We start from the raw sequence: 18,847 nt of genomic DNA on the forward strand, positions 1-18,847 counted from the left end.
CCATTTTGTCATCAGTAACAACATATTAAAATTTGGGTAGCTTTGGTTGAACAGTTATTGCGTAAATGCACGGACAACACTGGAAATGCCATTTTTCAATCTTTCAAGAACCATAACTCCTGAACGGTAAAAGTCAAAATCGTCATTATTGAACTTGACCTTCATTTTGTTGTCAGTAACGACATATTAAAATTAGTAGCTTTGGTTCAACGGTTCACGAGTAAATGCACGGACAACATTTGGTTGCCACCGACCGCCGTACATCCCCAAATCAATAACTGACATTTTTGTCACAAAAATCCGGTTAAAAATCAATCCGGGTTACAAACTAAAACTAAGGTAAGCACGTCACTTATAAGAGGAAAACATCAAAACAACAGAAGCACTGAAGTGCAACAAAAAACCAAAACGGAAACGAATAAGGTCACAACTGCCGACTAACTTAGTACAGGACGTTTTAAGAAAAAAATAGTGGGCTGAACCTGATTTTGAGGCTCGCACTTTTTTATACAATAATAGATATAACACTAGAACGATACCACTACATGCCAGGATTACAGTACACATAAATGAAAGAACATTACGAACAGAGAAATACACAAATAAACATTACAATAGGATTTTCCAAAGGTACCAGGTTTATGATTTAATACACCATACGTATTTCTCGTCTACATGAGACTCGCCAGTGAAGCTCTGATCAAAATAGTAAAGAAAGCCAAACAAGTAGAAAGTTAAAGAGCACTGATGATCGAAAATTCCAAAAAGTTATGCCAAAATACGGCTAAGGTTAAATTAACTCATCATAGATACGATGATTGAAATTTTATATTTTCGCCTGACGCAGGTTTCGTCATATCAGTGACGCTCGAATCAAGAAATGTTAAAAATGACACCTTAATTGCGAAGTTGAAGAGCATTGGGGACAACAAATTCCTCAAAGTTTTACCAAATACAGTTTAGGTAATCTATTCCTGAGGTAGAAAATACTTAGTATTTCAAACATTCAAAGTTTTGTTAACGGTTAATAAGTCCTGTAAACATAGTTGCTTTAAACTAAAATCATACAAATTACACTTTAAACTGACAAAAGCAAGCAATCGAAGACAAGACGCATGTCTCAATCTAACCTTTTATGAATTGTTTTATTTTAAATTACAAGTTCACTCCAACAAATGTATGCTCAACCACCAAAAAAATTATCTCGAATACAAGTTAGTCTTTTTTAAGTAAATACAATAAATGTAAAAAGAAATTCCAATCAGATGCATTTCTTATCGTATCTAACAAAACTGTTCACATGAAATCATGCTTGTTTTATATTTGTAAAATTTATATCTAATTTATTGACTAGCATAGATAAATCACCGTCATACTATAAGGTTGTAGGTTTATTTCTAGTCCAGAAAAAAATCAGTTGTCCAAAGTATGAAAAAAACAGTTTTGTGAATATTGCATCAATATGTGATTGTAAGGTAAGAAAATAATCACTTGCAATGATGCATGTTTTTTAATGTCAAACAAGTATAGGTCGCCGTGTGGCCTTCAATAACGAATCAATACCGCAATCTATAAAAGGTCCCTTAATGTCAAATGTAAAAAAAATAAACGAGAAAACTGACAGCCTGTTTCATGTACAAACGAAAAAAAACAGTTTATAGTAACAAACGAAAAACACTGGATTACAGCTTCCTGACTTACGACAGACACATACATAATGTGGCGGCGTTGAATATGTTTTCTGGCGCCTAATAAAACCCTCCCTCGAACATAGGGCAGTGGTGTAACATAACAACATAAGAACATACAATTAAAATCAGACGAAAAGAGCTTAATACATGCACATAACACACACAAAGTACACTGTTCTGAGAGCACTTACAGTAACTGGAAGCTAATTTAAAGTCGATAACAACTATTAAGAACACTAGATGTATGTTTCAGTATAATACTTTTAAATCAACCTTCATTTCAAATTGAATGGTAACATTCATGATGACACGAGCTTCTACAATAAAATGTATAGGTAAAACAAAATGGTAATAATTGTGTTTTCACGATCATAACGAAATTCTTCTTTTAGTAATTTCACAGGGTTGTAAAAGCGTTGACCGGTCGCACATTTTTAAAATAAACATTTGTTATTTACTTCGGTCAACGATTTTACGATCCAATGAATTTACCAAAAAAAAGCATTCAATTCTCAATCAAAAAAACATATATCTAAGACTAAAATTTGTTGTGTAGTTATCACAGATAAAATGTTGAAGAGAAATATAGCGATTGTTATTGAAATAATTCATTGATGAAGTTTTAATCAAATTTCATTTCATACTTCTTTCACTACTGTACATCATACAAAAACGCACGACCCTTTCTGTTTGCAACTAGTAGTAAGTTTGATGACTGGTCATAATACACTGTCTGTGGATTCAAAAGACCTTCGGCGTTCGATAAAATTTGTCTATGATGTTTTCCATCATGAGAGACAACCACAACACTGTTTGAATCAGTCCCCACAACATAAACGTTTCCATCTTTGTCTACAGAAATACCGTGTGGATTATGTAATACTCTTTTGTTCGTGAATTCCCATTGTGTCGTTCCTTGGAAATCAATACATCTCACTGTGTTGATTTCTTGGTTTGTATATAAAATGTTTTTATCATAAATTGTTACATATGAATATCCAAATGCACTTAGTGATCCAGATCTTATTGAACCTCTTGTTTTGTTTTTTAAATCGATTGTTTTCATCCCATTCCCTCCTTCGCAATATATTAATGTTCCTTCATCTGTTAGCACCACCCCCTGATTGTATGATTGAACATCAAACACTTCAGTAACTTTTCTTTGCTCTATATCAATGCAATTGATATAACGAGAGTCAATGTAACGACCAGAAGTAACAGCAATTTTATTGTTACCTATATACACCATATCAAAACATCTACCTGGTTTTATTTCGAAGTCAGTTGTACCATCTTTGTTAATTACTATAATTTTATTTTTCGAGTAACATGTAAACATCATTCTTCCATCTGGTAGTATGGTACACCCTCTAATGTCAGCTGCATCAGTATTGACGGTTCGTCGTAACGTCAGTGTCAGGTTATCAATAGACTTTGATACAGTGGCGACAATCATCTTTTGAGCCTGTTGATCTTTCTGTCTTCTTATCATAAGTTCGTTCGGCTCATTGACAACAATTATTTCTCCAAAGGATTTTACATCTATTGCAATATTTTGTAAAATCGTTTCAATTTTCAAAGTCATTCGATGATGATTTAATTTTCCGCTTTTAGTGATTGTGTGTACAAAGTTTTCATTTTTTGCTAAATCACGCTCCATATCTTTTACTGCTAATAATGTTTGCAAATCGGAAGCATACTGCTTAATACTAGCTAAGGCAGCTTGAAATTCTGTAATCTCTTTTTCGTTCTTCTCAACCTCGCTCAGTAGCTGACGAATCTTCTTACTCTCGGTCTCCTCTGATGTATCAAGATCTCTCAGCAATGTCTGGTGTAGTTGGTCTAGATGATTATTGATCGAGGTTTTAGCTTTTTGGATTTCAATTCCAATGCTCTTCTTTTGATCTTGTAAAGACGCTAAATTTTCTTCACGGTCTTTTCGAATTTTTTCGATATGCTTTTTAACCTCTTTCAGAGTCTTTTCGATATCTTCAAATACATTTGACGACTTAATACCGCTTATGACATCATCTATGTCTTTTAAATCTTCACATTTATTGTGATCCTCGACCACACACCGTTTACAGCACGGACAATCATGCTTCTTACAAAATATTTGATACTTTTGATCATGTTTTCTACAGGACTGTGCGATTTGAACAACGTTGCTAGGTAACTTCTGGTACTCGGCTATCGTCACGGTTTCATGATTACGTGTTCCTTTGGATAAACTGTGATGGTCCTCACAATCATCACAGAGACCCTCCTCACAATCTGAACACCATATGACTGACTGTTTACTGATATTGCGTAGATCACAAACTCCACAAATATTCCAGTTACTTGCCATTACTCTGAAATTATATCTTTCTATGTTCAAATCAAAAGTCAATTTGAAGTTCTATCATAAGTAAATATATGGTTCACTACTGACCCATTACGAATCCATAGAGGGTTAACAAAATCCAAAGGGGTGAGGCCGAATGTCATTATAATGGAATGTAATGAGACTGTCAAACAAGTGAGAGGTTCAGCTAGCTATAACAACAGGTTTAATCAAGCATTTTCTTGAAATGCCTGTACCAAGTCAAGAATATGACAGTTGTTCTCGATTCGATTGATGTGTTTGAGCATTTGATTTTACCATTTGATGAGGGATTTTCCGTTTTAAATTCTCTTAGTGTTCGATACATTTATCATTGTACATTTTTTTATCATCATATCATATACATCTCTTTTACTAAAAACAACAAACAAACATAAAACAAATGATACGATTCAGTGAGTACAACTCGTGGTTATGGCTAAATATAAATTGTCTAGAAGCATAAAAAAAACGGGTCTAAATAGAACAACCAACACTGATGTGACAAACAAATTTATAAACTTAATAACACAGGTTTATACTATAGTTAATATTGATTCACTTATAGGGTCTTTGCATCGGAACTAAACACATTTATTCAAAAACCAGTTGTTGGCATGACACGGGTTATGTTCTGCTCATATATGTTATGATGGTATGATACTAAACCCCTAACGGGAAGGATTGTGCCTGATGTTCATATGATGAAATCATAATCTTTCAGTCAGTTTAATTGAAGTCTGGAGCTGGCATGTCAGTTAACTGCTAGTAGTCTGTTGTTATTTATGTATTGTTGTCATTTTGTTTATTTTCTTTGGTTACATCTTCTGACATCAGACTCGGACTTCTCTTGGACTGAATTTTAATGTGCGTATTGTTATGCGTTTACTTTTCTACATTGGCTAGAGGTATAGGGGGAGGGTTGAGATCTCACAAACATGTTTAACCCCGCCGCATTTTTGCGCCTGTCCCAAGTCAGGACCCTCTGGCCTTTGTTAGTTTTGTATTATTTTAATTTTAGTTTCTTGTGTACAATTTGGAAATTAGTATGGCGTTCATTATCACTGAACTAGTATATATTTGTTTAGGGGCCAGCTGAAGGACGCCTCCGGGTGCGGGAATTTCTCGCTACATTGAAGACATGTTGGTGACCTTCTGCTGTTGTTTTTTTTCTATGGTCGGGTTGTTGTCCCTTTGGCACATTCCCCATTTCCATTCTCAATTTTATAGTACACCAGAACAGATCAGACGCACGTTTCTATTTTTGACGTCTTCCACTACCAACAAGTTAATATATGTGCGAATACACCGAACACGAAGTCGACGACCCTGTGTTTATTTTATATCAATAAAAGAACATATTGGTTCTTAATAAAAATAACAGAGATACATGTATTATTTTATACGATTTTCAGTTCTAATTTATTGAACCAAAGTTGTTTACAAACTTTTACCAAAACCTATGCCCATTGACTGTTTTTCGATCTGTAATGGTTTGTTTTTTCACTATCCTTCAACATGCGTGTATTTTATTTGTAATACTTGACACTGATTGCCTTAAGGGCGTCATTTAGCTATTCTACAGATTTATAACTATAATATATTTGTGATGAACGATGAAACGTGGATCAATTTGGATTACCTCCCGTTTGTCATAATAAATCTTTATTGAAAAGAAGTATATTATCATTGTTTTGTTTGTTGTGTCTATTTTCTTTTTATTATATAGGTAACATTTTGCGTCATATCAAGTATAAAAGCTCAAATACAATAAATGTGACTAAAAGAATGATATCCAAACTTCGGTTCAAATATATACTCTCCATTACTTCATGTTTTGTAGTGTTAACATGAACGGCTATTTCAATTGTAAAGAGTTTTCTGTAACGTATTGGGTTTCGTGTCTAATAATCAGCACACAATTGAAAAATAAAAACGTATGTTTTGTTTATGAAGGAGTATATAAAAATAATTCATAACATTATCAGACGTACTTACAACCCGGAAGATTATAATCAGCATATGATAACACACCCCATTTATCGTGAACAGTTATTTCCCTTAAAGTTTGCATATACTTCTGTCTTGAGAAAGGGAGCGGGTTTGGAATGATTTTCATTACTGTAGTATTTTATATTTTAGACCATTATTATATAACATATGTCCATTATTCACCTGCATTCTTTATATGTTAGCACCTTTTAATTATCTTTTCTTTATTTTTTTGGGAAACATTTTTTCGCTATTCTTAATTTTAACCCATTATTATGTATTCCAGACATTGAGATAGTATTATTATGCTTTCTTACATGGCGAAGACCAAAGTACTTGATTCAGTAAAACATAAAAACAGTACCACGTCTTATTCAGGATTTATCAATAATTTTTCTCATCGAATCGATTTTTGTATTTGTATACGATAGTATAAATAAAAAGTATATGTACTTTCTTTAAAAAATAGTTATCTGACGCATACAGGTGTGAGCATAGAGTTTTTTATCTTTTTAAGACTTTTTTTAACACATAATTCCGTTATTTTATTCTGTCAGAGATTGTGACCTCATTCATTACGTTACCACAGTAAATCGTCCTTCGTAAATTGGACACAAACTGAAATAGTTATAGTTTAAACATATTTCCTTTGCTAAATTAAAGCAAAATTGATTAGACACAAGTACAGCATACTTATGAAATCTTCTCCATAATACAATATAGATAAATACAATAATAGTATGATGACCATCCATGTAGAGCAAACAATTTATAGAATATAACACAAGCTACTATGGGTGAAAAGAAGTGAGAAAAAAAGAATGTTTGAAAAGTCATATAATTCTGTGATGATGAGGTGAGTGTTGATGATGATGTTTCGTCGGTATCAATAACGCTTTATGAAGGTACTAGACATCTGCTTGACCTTTTGATGAAATTTTGAACTGATTTGAAAATGTGAACATTTTGTTTGTTCGAAAGGTCCAAGAAAATTAGTTTCCGCCAATTAATAGTTTTGTATCTAAAACAAAGATTCTGAATAGCCAGTTAAAATTATTGAATAAGGTTTTTCTACATGCATGAGGTGTTTTTTGGATACACGAACAAATAATAATGGACACCCTTAATATCTGACTCACATTGGCAAGAAGGATCGTCTATAATATTAGCTCGAAAAGGTCAAAGTTTAAGATTGAAGCGTCAGAAATAGTCTTACATTAAGTATACGTAAACAGAATTTCAGCAAATATTGATCATATCCTTTCATATTTAATTTCTTTCGAAGAACACCTAAATAGCTTACATACCTCCTATCAGTATAAGATTAAAGTAAAGCTCACAAGCTTTAAAAGCAAACTCTGCAAACTGCGTTCCTTTGAATCTTGGAAGTTGAAGAGAATTTGCAATCTTGAAGATTGACCTATTTCCGTTATATATTTATATGATCGTTTCTGTTATCATCGTGTAGTTTGGTCCAATATGATGAAACTAGTTCAAAAAAGAATATGTGTTTTGGAAGCAAAATCAATAACAAAGATATGTCTTGAGGCCATCTAAGTCATGATGAAATTTGTAGCACTTCCGATCAGGCGATTTTCATTCTTTTACATTAATAAAGAACCATTGAAACATCTTATAGCTGATGTGTTTCTCTCAGTTTTGGTTTGTAAACCGGAATAGTTTTCTCTCAATCGATTTATGACTTTTGAACACCGGAATACTACTGTTGCCTTTATCATATTGTAATTTCGAATTAGTAAAATCGTTTTGTTGATATTTCTTTTTTATAGATATATTCTAGTCATGTGTTGTCTATTGTTCTAGCTTCTTTTAAAACTACAACGGTACCATGATAATTTATTTGTATATATCTCAGTGTTTGCCAATAAAATTTTATTAATCTAGCTACTTTTATGACTAATGCGGTATAGAGTTTGATTCAATAGGCAATTTTATTTCTCAAAATAAATTGTATTACCAAAATCGTTGTTTCTATCCATTATCCAAATCATGTATTTATCTAGACCTTGCATTCGAAGTCAAGGGCTTTACATCATTAAGTTTTGTTTAATACGTTCGAACATTCACGGAAGTCTAGATGAGGTGACAAAAACATAATCAAAACACATATATAGGTTAGCATGCAGTCTGTTCAAGCCTTTTACCATATTTAAGTCTTAAATAAAAATCTACATAAATTATTGGAGGGGTGTCCGCATGTGTACCAAACAAAAGCAGGTGACACTTAGGGGCCCTTCAGAACTAACAAGTCTACGGCAAACTGTCGACGACACTGCAAACAAACAAAATGAAAGATCCTTCTCTAATAGTGGCTTTCCTCATACTGATCATGGTAAGTACGAAATATATGAAAAGCGGGAGGGATTGTGGTAAAGACAATAGGAACAAAGCCGTTGTTACCTCTGACATAGATATTTCATAACTTACTCGCGATGACTCCATTACGTTTTTTCGAAAGTGCCACTTGAAACTCTTGGTTAGTATAGCTTCCTTGTAAGCAGTCATCTTTATTAAGGAAATAGTGATAGGAATTAAATCGCTGGAATGTCTTATTAAGTTGGAAAATATACATTGTATACTCCTTATGCAGGCGCTGCTGGAATGATGATACATAGAATCGCGGAAGGTTCACAACTGAGAAGCTAAGTTCGTCTCATCTATTATAACGTTTTGTTATTGACCGAATTTCTAGATGTAAATCAAGATATTAGACAGACATAGCTGTGTCTGTGGTTTCCTAGTTTTCATGTTTGATGGGATAGATGCAGTCAACAATCACCAAACTTTGAATTATTCAGTGAGAGAACCTTAATATAACGATAGAAGTTAAAGGATATAATGCTAGCTTATTTTCCTGAAAAGCTGCTGTATGAAATCTGCTTTTTATGACAAAGAAACAAATCGGCAAAAATAAGTTGGTTCCTATAGGAATGCAAATTGCATGATATTCCTGTTATACATGCATTCGACTCAGAAGTCTCTTCAGAAGGTAAAGCCGGACAAAATTGGCCAAAAAATGAATAAAACGTAGATGTATTGTAACACTTAGTGGTACACAAAAGACGACGAAAAGATCAACAACTCCACAAAACCATACACTGAAATGAAAAGAATGAACATGAAGAACCCTTAAAAACTTGGGTTAGTCTCGGATGCTCCAGAAGGTTTAGGCAGATACTACTTCAGAAGTAGCATGCATCAGTCATGTTGTTCATGGTAAGAACAAATTCGATGATAAGTCTCATTCGGAGATGTAATCATTGACACAAAGAGGGTGGGATTGTGGTAGCAAGAATAGGAACATATCCAATGTCATATGTGACTGACATAATAATTTCACAACTTTCAATCAACTCGCGATGGTGTCCATAAAACTTCCGAAGGAATGACTTCAATTTTTAGACCTTTGAATCCACCAATAGGAAATGCAAACTTTATAATATTGTTTTAAATAGAAGATATCTACTCCATATGCCAACGCTCATGGAATGTTGCTACAAAGAAATTGAAAGTTCACAATTGGAAATGGAAAAGGGAAATGTTTACGCCAATAAGCTAATTCGTAAATGAATTTTTTTGGCGTAAAGTTTTGATCTCAACCCACACTCATTGAAAATGTCTAGATGTAAGTAAAACATGCAAAAGATGCAAAATATAAAAGAAAAATACAACAAAACATTTTTTTAATAAATTAATTTATATGACTGAATGTAAATAAAATTTCTATTAATACTGATTAACTTTTTGTCCTTCGCATTTCTATGCCTGATCTTCCTTTACCAACACAAATGAATCTCCAAACATTAAAAAATATATTTTCAAAAGACAAAATCCCTGCTTATTTAATAAACAAAATCAATAACCTAATCGTTGTTCTGGGGGATGAGTTATTTTATAAGAACTTGGCACTGTGTATGGAATTTCTTCTTCTTGCGTTTTTAGTCCATTATTTAACCCAAAGTTTCCGTTTTCGATATCGTTTTTACTTTCTTCTGTTCCTTCTCCATTACCGTTTCCGTTCTGTGCGTTTTTGTATGCATGGAATCTTTGTAGATTTTGACGGTATCTTGGTTGTTCCCAAGGCCATGGTGGTCTGTTCAAGGGTTTTGACACAGGTGGGTCTACATTTTCAGATATCCATTCTGGGTGTACGACGAAATATGCTTTAGATGAAAATGAATTCTGCAAAAGAATTTTTCAATGTAAATAATAGAGAAAAAATACAATTCTATTTTTGTTTAATGGTATTAAAATAACATTTAGGACTCATTTCATTTTGGATTTAATGTTTACCTTAAAACTAGTAAGAACTTTTCGAATATAAAAAAATACGATAAGATCATGTGTCCTATGACACCACATCCCGGGCACATTCGGATTTTTTTTTAAAGTTCATAGCATGTGTTCGTTATTTCAAATTCATATAAAAAAATTCCGATATAAGATCCAGATACAGGACGGACAAATGGACAATTGATTGACGGACACCAATATGCTCACTACTTTTCTTCTCCAAATCTTCGGAGACGTGGGACGATTGATCACGGGAAAAGGGCGTCGACAAAATCTAAATCATCTATGCGCAAATAGATTAACTCCACCGCATTTATGCGACTGTCCCAACTCTGAGCCAGGAACCTCTGACCATTGTTAGTCTTGTATGTTTTTTTTTAATTCTTTCATGTATTAGAGTTTTAGAGTGACGTCCATTTTCTATGAACCAGTACTCATTTGTGTTTAGGGACCAGCTGAAACCCGGGTGCGATATTCTCGCTGAGTTGCAGACCCATTGGTAGCCTTGGGTCTTAATTTTCTGCTCTTTGGTTAGGTTGTTGTCTCTCTTACACATTCCCCGATTTAGATGAAATGCTAACTGGATGTCATTCTCTGACCATTTTATGATAAGTATGGTATGTATACAGTATACATCAAATGTTTATTAAATCCAGGTGATCGCATTAAACATTGATCACATGTAATCTTGTTTTGGTGCTTAGATATATGTCTAAAAAGGATCATAGCTTAATAACTTATCAAAACTTAACTTCGTACATTTTAAAGTGGCTGTCACTATAGTGAAAACGAATTAATCTTTAAAATCTGAGCATATCCAGATTAGAAATACCTAACTTTATCAAATCCTTTCAGTCAAAAACAGTAACTTATCTTTTCCATTTACATACATAGTAAAGATTTAGAAACTGGCGCATTATGAAGTTGGCAGTGAAACATATATAAGGTCAAACTTTGTCAAATTGTTTGACCTTGTTTGACACCTTTATCCCGTTTAGTATCAATTATATAAGTTATAAGCATTGATTCCAAATGATATTTTATGTCTAGCTTATGTCGATGATTATATTGTTTTTACCATTTCAGCTTCATTGTATTAAATTGAATAAGCATTCCTAAGCTTCTGTAAAAAAGTGTTAAAATGTAGGTTTATCACTTTATTTTGTTTATAAGTTATATAACTGAAAATTCAGTCTATTCGGGTCATATTTATCTTCTTTTTTTTACGTGAATAGTTGGCAAATAGGGAAAGATATATGCGAATCTCAAATCTTCTTTTATTCTAATGGTCTTGCAGCAAGGAATGTAACACTGAGTTACTTATAAAACGTATCAACAAATTATTTTTTGCTTTGAACAAATGGATAAAAAAAATCTAAATATGTATCTAACATAAATGGAAAATACAATATTTCGTTCATATCAAAGTAAAATCAACCTAACAATTTAACTTTTAGTTAAATCCATAAAGTGATTTTCTCTAAAGATGAATACAAAAAGGCGGAACAGTGATTAAGGAGTAAATATTTATTTGACTACAACTCGGCAAGTTATTAACACAAGGTTTACAAAAAGAAAATCAATGGGGGCACATTCTGTCTCTAATGTTTGTCTTCAACAAACCATTCAAGCCTTGTATGTACGGAAATAATTTATAAATGTGTATACACAAAAAAAATGGAACATAATGCATAGAACAGGTTTCGCCATCAACATGAAATCCTTTAGAATAGAAATTTTGAAATGATATGCCTGTATACAGCAGATTCTACTGAGTGTAACTTACCCCAAACATACTATCTTGATGACTGTAGTCAATATTTGGTGGTCTCAGCTCTCTGGAATAAAAATAATACAAAAGTCAACCACTTAATTTCTGAAATACAGAACAGAACGCAAAAAATTATTCTTAGAAACGTATAAAAAACATTTGGATTTATATTTATATTTGTATTTACTTTTATTTTGAGAGAATTCACAGGTATAAATCAAATTCAAACTCTTCGTGCCTTTGGATAGATAAATTACGTCAGTTTTAATACATATCTGACAGATTTAAAACAAAGCAAAAAGCAAGTAAATATTTCACTGAATTTCTACGTAAAGCCATGTAGATGTATTCTAAAATAATATGTGATACATAAGCTTGTCTCAAAACCCCTCCCTCTGACAAATATAAATACACACTGCTAAGATGTTCGTGTGAGGTTTGACTGTGATGAAAATGTGCACCTAAAAGGGAGCAATCTGGCTGTCTAGTTACAGTAAAAGCATGTACAAGCACACCGAACGATGTGATATTAAATTCAAACTCCCAACACAGTCTAAATAAGCCCACTTAAAGTGGAGCGTTAAAAACTAATAGTACCTTCTGCGTCGCCTATACCTGAAAAACACATCCAATTCAAATTTAAAAGTGATTCTGTCGAGAAAAAAAAATTCAACCAAAAAATCCATTTCCTTTCTAGTTAAAACATTATGTTAATCGGTTTTAATTTAGTTATTTGATATCATATTATATGACATCTAGTTTTTCAAAGTAATTCACACGACAAACCATAAAATCATATATTTTGCAAACCCTGTTTCTAATCTACTCGCAATTTGGACCGGAACTCTTCAAAATCAAAAATGACATCAAAATGTCAACATCAGGTCTTCTACTATATACAAAAGTTAACATAGCTTTATATCCAAAAACAACAACAAGAGGGGATATAAAATAAAGAGATGAGGTATGATAACCAAAGAGACCACTATCCACCAAAGATCAAAGTAAAGTTGATGTAAGCAATTATAGCTAACCGTACGGCCTTCAACAATCAGGAAAATCCCGTATTATATATTAGTCGATTATTAAAGACCCTAGCTATTATTTTGGTTAACGCAGGCCTAGTGATCTTAATCAAGTAACTCATCAGAAAATAGAAACTGCATGAATGCAGTTTACAATTATTTTTATCTCCTTTTTCATCTACAATTACAGTGGTTGGTTCAGAGGGGTGTTGATAGCACATATTTGATCAGGACAATTTCGCCCCTATCCTGGGACACTGGATTCTATCATGAATTTTAACAATTTTTAATACAATTTTATACAGATTATATACTATAGCTGAGTAAATCGTTTCAAAAGTTTGAATATCAGGCAAACCTTAATTAAAAAGCAGGACATTTACATCCATTATTCCGTTTCTTAGCTTCAATTTCACAATAGTTTTACTACCCTTTTCCATTTTAGATGTTTAAAAGGAACATATAACATTGTTAAATATATGCACTTAACAAACATTACTTTTCACACTTTAAGTGGGTGTAATATGCACAAGCAATATCTCTTAACATGTATTATATTAGAGCTTTATTTGAAGGCAATAAACCCGTATTTTCAAATTTAATTTAATTTTTGTATTAAAAGGAATTTAAAACATATTATTACCTAACTTTGGTCCATATGTTATCTCTTTAAAAAAAGTAACTGCATGAGACCCATGATTGACGGCTTTATTAGAAAGATATATAAAACTTTTATGAAAACAAAAGATACCCTACTTTTGATCCAAGCTGCTCAATAAAAATGCTGTTGAATAAATTTACGATATCATAAATGTTTTCATATTTATTTCATAGTGTATTGGGGTTAACTTCAATGAGTATGCAGAATGACAAAGAGAAAATAATAAGAGATTGTCAAAACCTTTTATACATAAATGAAAAGTCTTTGCTTTTTTTATAAAGACATTAAATGTGATAAAAAGATAGAAGTATGATATATTTTGTAAAATCTCATATAAAATGCATTTGTAAATAAAGTTTATTGTTTCTTTTGAAAAAAAATCAAAATAACTGACATTTTTAACTGCTTTTGTCTCTTTATTTTACTGTATGTGGTGGGATTTTTTTTTAAGCACTTAACACAACAGTAGACTTGCATAGTAATGACTGGAGCAAGTAAAACTTATTGGAATATTAATATTTCGATTCTTATTATGCTTGCTGCCCAGAATAAAATGATGATAATAAGTTGATTATGGGTATTATAGAACGTTCGATGTTATATAGGGCACGTGTGCATAATGTTGTATACTGAAGTTAAGATTTGTTCCGAACAGACGGACTTTCCTACAGGGCCTTCGATAAATTAGTACTACGATTGGATTTCTTAACTTGAGTGGTTTCATGGAACTCATTAATTTTACGCGACATTCGACTCGAAGTCAAACACAGCGTGCCGATGAACCTGAAATGCAGCTCAAACATTAACTTGAACTTTATCACGAACTTTCACCCAAACTATAACTTGAACTTTTTCACGAACTTTGAACAAACTTGAACTCGAACTCGAAGTCAAACTCTATGGTTATTCACACTCGTCATGATAAGTCATGAACCATGTGAGAATGATAATCCATTTTGATGTCGACATATTTTGACGTATTGTGCTGAGACGTAACAATATTTAATAATGTGTATAAACGCAGTATAAATTTTCGGGTTCGGTAAAGTTTAATTGCTATGCTTAGTACGGCTGTCAAAATAGGCTTTATATTTTGTTCATAAAAGGAAAAAGGAGATAGTTGCATGTAGTTTATTCCGTATAGAACACCGTTCCGTTCTTACACAAGGAACACTTGGTGTTCAACCAAGGTAATTCTTGGTTCAACTAACATTTTTTTTAAGATATTCAAATATTTCATTGAAAATGATTGAATACATGTGAATTCAATATCATACATGCTTTCAAATAAAAAAAAGTGCATATAAAGTTCAAAATCAAAAGACGTATTAATTTAAACCGTTCAAACGTATAGAAATTAAAACAGTGTTGTATGAATTAAAAGTTGATTTAAATGCTTTATCTGAACGATTTAGTATTTAAAAGAAGTACAACGAAACAACAATCGGTGAATTAATTATTGATTGTAAAATCATATTTGAACAATTGTAATAAAAAAGAAACATTTTGAATTGACTGCTCGCTTGTGACAGATAGACGACATAGATACAAACATTCGAATACATTGTTACAAGTATTATATAGGACAAGTCTACTAATACGTTCTGGGTTAGTGTAACACTATAGAGGGTCTATTATTTATCTCTAAAAATAATATCTGCCAAATAACTTATGATCCTTAAACAAACACTAAAACAAAACATAAATAAAGGTTGTTGGGGGTATTCGCTTGAAACCAATACAACACTTTAATAATATGGAACGATGTCTTTTAGGCTTAATGCATTACATATAAATATTCATATTATTTAAAATGTCAATTAAGAAAAAGAAGAGAGTGAGAAAAGATAAAACAATGACATCGACCCTATAAATTTGTGTTCTTGAGCTCACCCCTTAAAAAAAATATCATACACGTTTGGATTTTTATATAACTTTGTTGGATAGTTGGTTGTCATGGCTCGGCTGTTTGAATGTCTCACAATATAAAAATAGAAAAATATCCTGTACATTGACCTAAAATGGTTACTTTTTCAAATTGTGACTTGGATGGCCTGAGAGTTGTCTTGTTGGCACTCATACCAGATCTTCTTATATCTACGTATGGTTTTCAATGATATAACTCTCCACCAGAGACATGAGGACGAGGAGGTGAACCTACAAGTCGCCATACTGCCTTCAACAATGAGCAACCCTTTAGTGTATGAAAAGCTATAAAAAGTCCCCCGTTACGGCAAAATATGAAACCCTTCAAAAGAAAACCAACTGTCTGATTTATGCTAAAACAGCGAGACCCATTGGAATACAGGTTTTTCACTTGGGATAAGGACATAAGAATATGGCAGAGTTAAACATGTAAACGAGCGCTCGTCCTTCCTGTATAACTATTGGCCCCTCACACAACATATCAACAAACTGCAAAAATCAATTAGAAAATGGGTCATCCGCACAAAAACAACTAAAAAAAAGACATAAATATACAGCGTTCTTAGAGGACTCGCAGTTACTGAAATCAAGTTCAGAGACCACTTTTTACTAATATATAAAACATTGTATCCGTGACTGAGACAAGCTACTGAAACCAAGATCAGAGTCCAATTCTAATTAATAAATTCATGATTCTAATAAATGAAAAAAGATTTCAAAGACTAAGATGTCTATATATGGCAGTCTTATAATTGTTCCGTTATGAAACAAAAAGTTATCTAAATATCATTTCAAATCTTGAATAAAATAACGATTTATGCTGATGATGTGTACAGTGCTACAACTGTGTGCTGACCAGCTAGTCGAATTAATTAAAAGTTTAAAAAAAATTTAAGCGTGTTAGTATCTGCAAACGTATACCTGGCTGAAAAAAAGAATATATAAACAAAAAAAAAACTTGCAAATAAATTGTAAAATCACTTACTCTGCAATTTTATTTTTAGTTGCTGGGTCCGTTGACTGGGACATTGTTCGATCTCTGAAGTAACTCGGAAAAACGTATTCCTCCCAGAAGTGACTATCGTACTTGTCCTCAATCTCTATAGGTAAAAACCGATTAAACATTGTGATTTTAACTTTCCTTTTTATACCCCAGATTATATGTAAAATATAATTAGGCCTAATCAATAGAAACCGACCTTATACACATTACAATATTTATAGGTATAGCTTTACAACATATACCATTTAAATATTTAATTCTGTACAATAAATGTTCCAAAAAATGATTTGGTATGCTTGTTTCTTATGGTATCTTTGTCTAACGTTAATATCTAAAATAATAAAGACGGAGCCGAATGCACTTCAGTTTTTTAACCATGCAGTTTATTTATCAACTGTGTTGACCATTTATGTGATGTGTGCATTAGGTAAAGAACAAACACAAATGATATTTTATTAATGGGTATAGTTTGCTTGTGCGAGATCATCACACTAGATATAGAATATAGCATTTTCGGATTTCGTTTTTAAATTTCGTATGCATTTAGTTTGTTGATTTGTATCTGAATATAGCAGAAAAAGTGTTACGTAGCATTCAAACTTCCATAGACACAAAATTTTATGAAATAGATTTATAATTGTTTAGGACGGATCTTGCCTTTGATAGAAAATCACCTCTGTTATAATCAGGTATAACATAGTAACCATGACGAAAACAACACGTGATCGGTGATTCCGAGGTTAACATGTAAAGCATAAAGGTTCGATCAAGTTTGAAGACTTGAAAAGACATATGTTATTATATGTCTCTGATACTTGCTAGTGTTAACTTCATTAACATATATATAGTAACCATGACGAAACAATTAACACATGATCGCCGAATCCGAAATTTAAAGGTTCAATCACATTTGTTATGTACCATACGGTAATTCTTATTGAACAATCTGATCTTAATGTTTTGTTATTTAATTCTTACATTAACAATTTAATTATTGGTTAGATTACATTCACGCAGCACCTGTCCAACCTTTAAACATTGGATATATGTATGAACTGAAACTATCTAACTTTGCGGGGGTTTAGAATTCACTCATTTCAACGAGGGATCAGTCTTTAAGGGGGAAGTTGCTTATGTATGCCATATAGGTCGCGCGAAGTCAAAATTATGTCAGCTCACAACTCACTGAATCAGTAGAAACCTGGGACTATATAGTAACGTTACGCGACTGAAAAACTTGTATAAACAAATACCACTTCAGTAAAATTCATACAAACAAAAAATTACAATTGGTGGGCTGTCTGTTCTTTGGTCGGGTTGTCTCTTTGACACATTCCCAATTTCCGTTCTCATTTAAAAAAAAATATCGTAAAAAAGGAGGTTGACAATTCACTTGGAAAATTAACCAAAGACTATTATTAGTGTTTTTCGTTTCTCATATTGATTAGACCGTTGGTTTTCCTGTTTGAGTGGTGTTACACTAGTCATTTTTAGTCCAGTCAATCTAGCAGAAATTGGACGATTGCAACAGAAGACTTTTAAGTTTTAATCTTTAGCATTATACCCCAAAACACAGGAAAAAGTTAAACAAATTATAACTTGTGGAAGACTTAAAAATTAAAATTGGAGATAACTCTGCAAAAGAATATTAATAAAAAAATGAAACAAAATTATAACTTTACCGCTTCTTTTTAGCAGAAGGAACTGATTCTTGATATTTTAGCCGTCTTTAGAGTATAACAAACAACTATAAAGGAGTTACCATATCTTTTATCAAGCTTCAACCTAAATTTCGTAATTCATTATGACTAGTTGAACATGATTTATTAGATTTTCGACATGTCAAGGTACAGAATCTCAAATTTAATAAAAATAATTGAGCATATAATCTTCTTTTTGTGGTTTAAAGTTTCTTTAAACAAGGTAGATGCTGAACAAATATGATATACAGATATAAACAATACCAAATTTGCAATTTCTTCAATAAAATATGTGCCCCAAAAAAAGAAAATAACCATAACTCTTTGGTTTTGTACATTTCATGAGAGAAAGATGATATAATATAGTCAAATACGAACGTATCCCATCAAAGTATCATG

General features: G+C 32.3%; 2 protein-coding genes across 3 annotated transcripts; both read right to left on the reverse strand.

Annotated features, from left to right (window-relative positions):
• Positions 1-1,114: 1,114 nt before the first annotated feature.
• LOC143083171 (uncharacterized) lies at positions 1,115-6,101 on the reverse strand. The gene is made up of 2 exons (XM_076259406.1): positions 6,055-6,101; positions 1,115-4,045 (listed from the first exon to the last, which is right to left on the reverse strand). Exon 2 carries the CDS (start codon positions 4,039-4,041, stop codon positions 2,344-2,346), a length of 1,698 nt encoding a protein of 565 aa, XP_076115521.1. The 5' UTR covers positions 4,042-4,045; positions 6,055-6,101; the 3' UTR covers positions 1,115-2,343.
• A 3,634-nt stretch (positions 6,102-9,735) lies between these two features.
• On the reverse strand, positions 9,736-16,923 carry LOC143083172 (uncharacterized). 2 transcript variants are annotated; one of them, XM_076259407.1, is made up of 4 exons: positions 16,731-16,923; positions 12,731-12,748; positions 12,149-12,200; positions 9,736-10,251 (listed from the first exon to the last, which is right to left on the reverse strand). In XM_076259407.1, the coding sequence occupies exons 1-4, from the start codon at positions 16,868-16,870 to the stop codon at positions 9,925-9,927; spliced, it is 537 nt and encodes a 178-aa protein (XP_076115522.1). In that variant the 5' UTR covers positions 16,871-16,923; the 3' UTR covers positions 9,736-9,924. The 2 variants fall into 2 exon arrangements, with proteins under 2 accessions (XP_076115522.1, XP_076115523.1); XM_076259408.1 differs by lacking the exon at positions 12,731-12,748 and having other exon boundaries at positions 16,731-16,916.
• Positions 16,924-18,847: the final 1,924 nt, after the last annotated feature.

The sequence above is a fragment of the Mytilus galloprovincialis genome, chromosome 7, assembly GCF_965363235.1.
Source record: "Mytilus galloprovincialis chromosome 7, xbMytGall1.hap1.1, whole genome shotgun sequence".
In the NCBI taxonomy this organism is placed as follows: domain Eukaryota; kingdom Metazoa; phylum Mollusca; class Bivalvia; order Mytilida; family Mytilidae; genus Mytilus; species Mytilus galloprovincialis.

Excerpts from the sequence above, each read along its gene's own strand:
- LOC143083171 (XM_076259406.1), bottom strand. The coding sequence starts at position 4,041 with ATGGCAAGTAACTGGAATATTTGTGGAGTTTGTGATCTACGCAATATC.
- LOC143083172 (XM_076259407.1), bottom strand. The coding sequence starts at position 16,870 with ATGTTTAATCGGTTTTTACCTATAGAGATTGAGGACAAGTACGATAGT. Across the intron at positions 10,252-12,148 it reads ATCAAGATAGTATGTTTGGG|AATTCATTTTCATCTAAAGC; the intron begins GTAAGTTACACT and ends ATTCTTTTGCAG.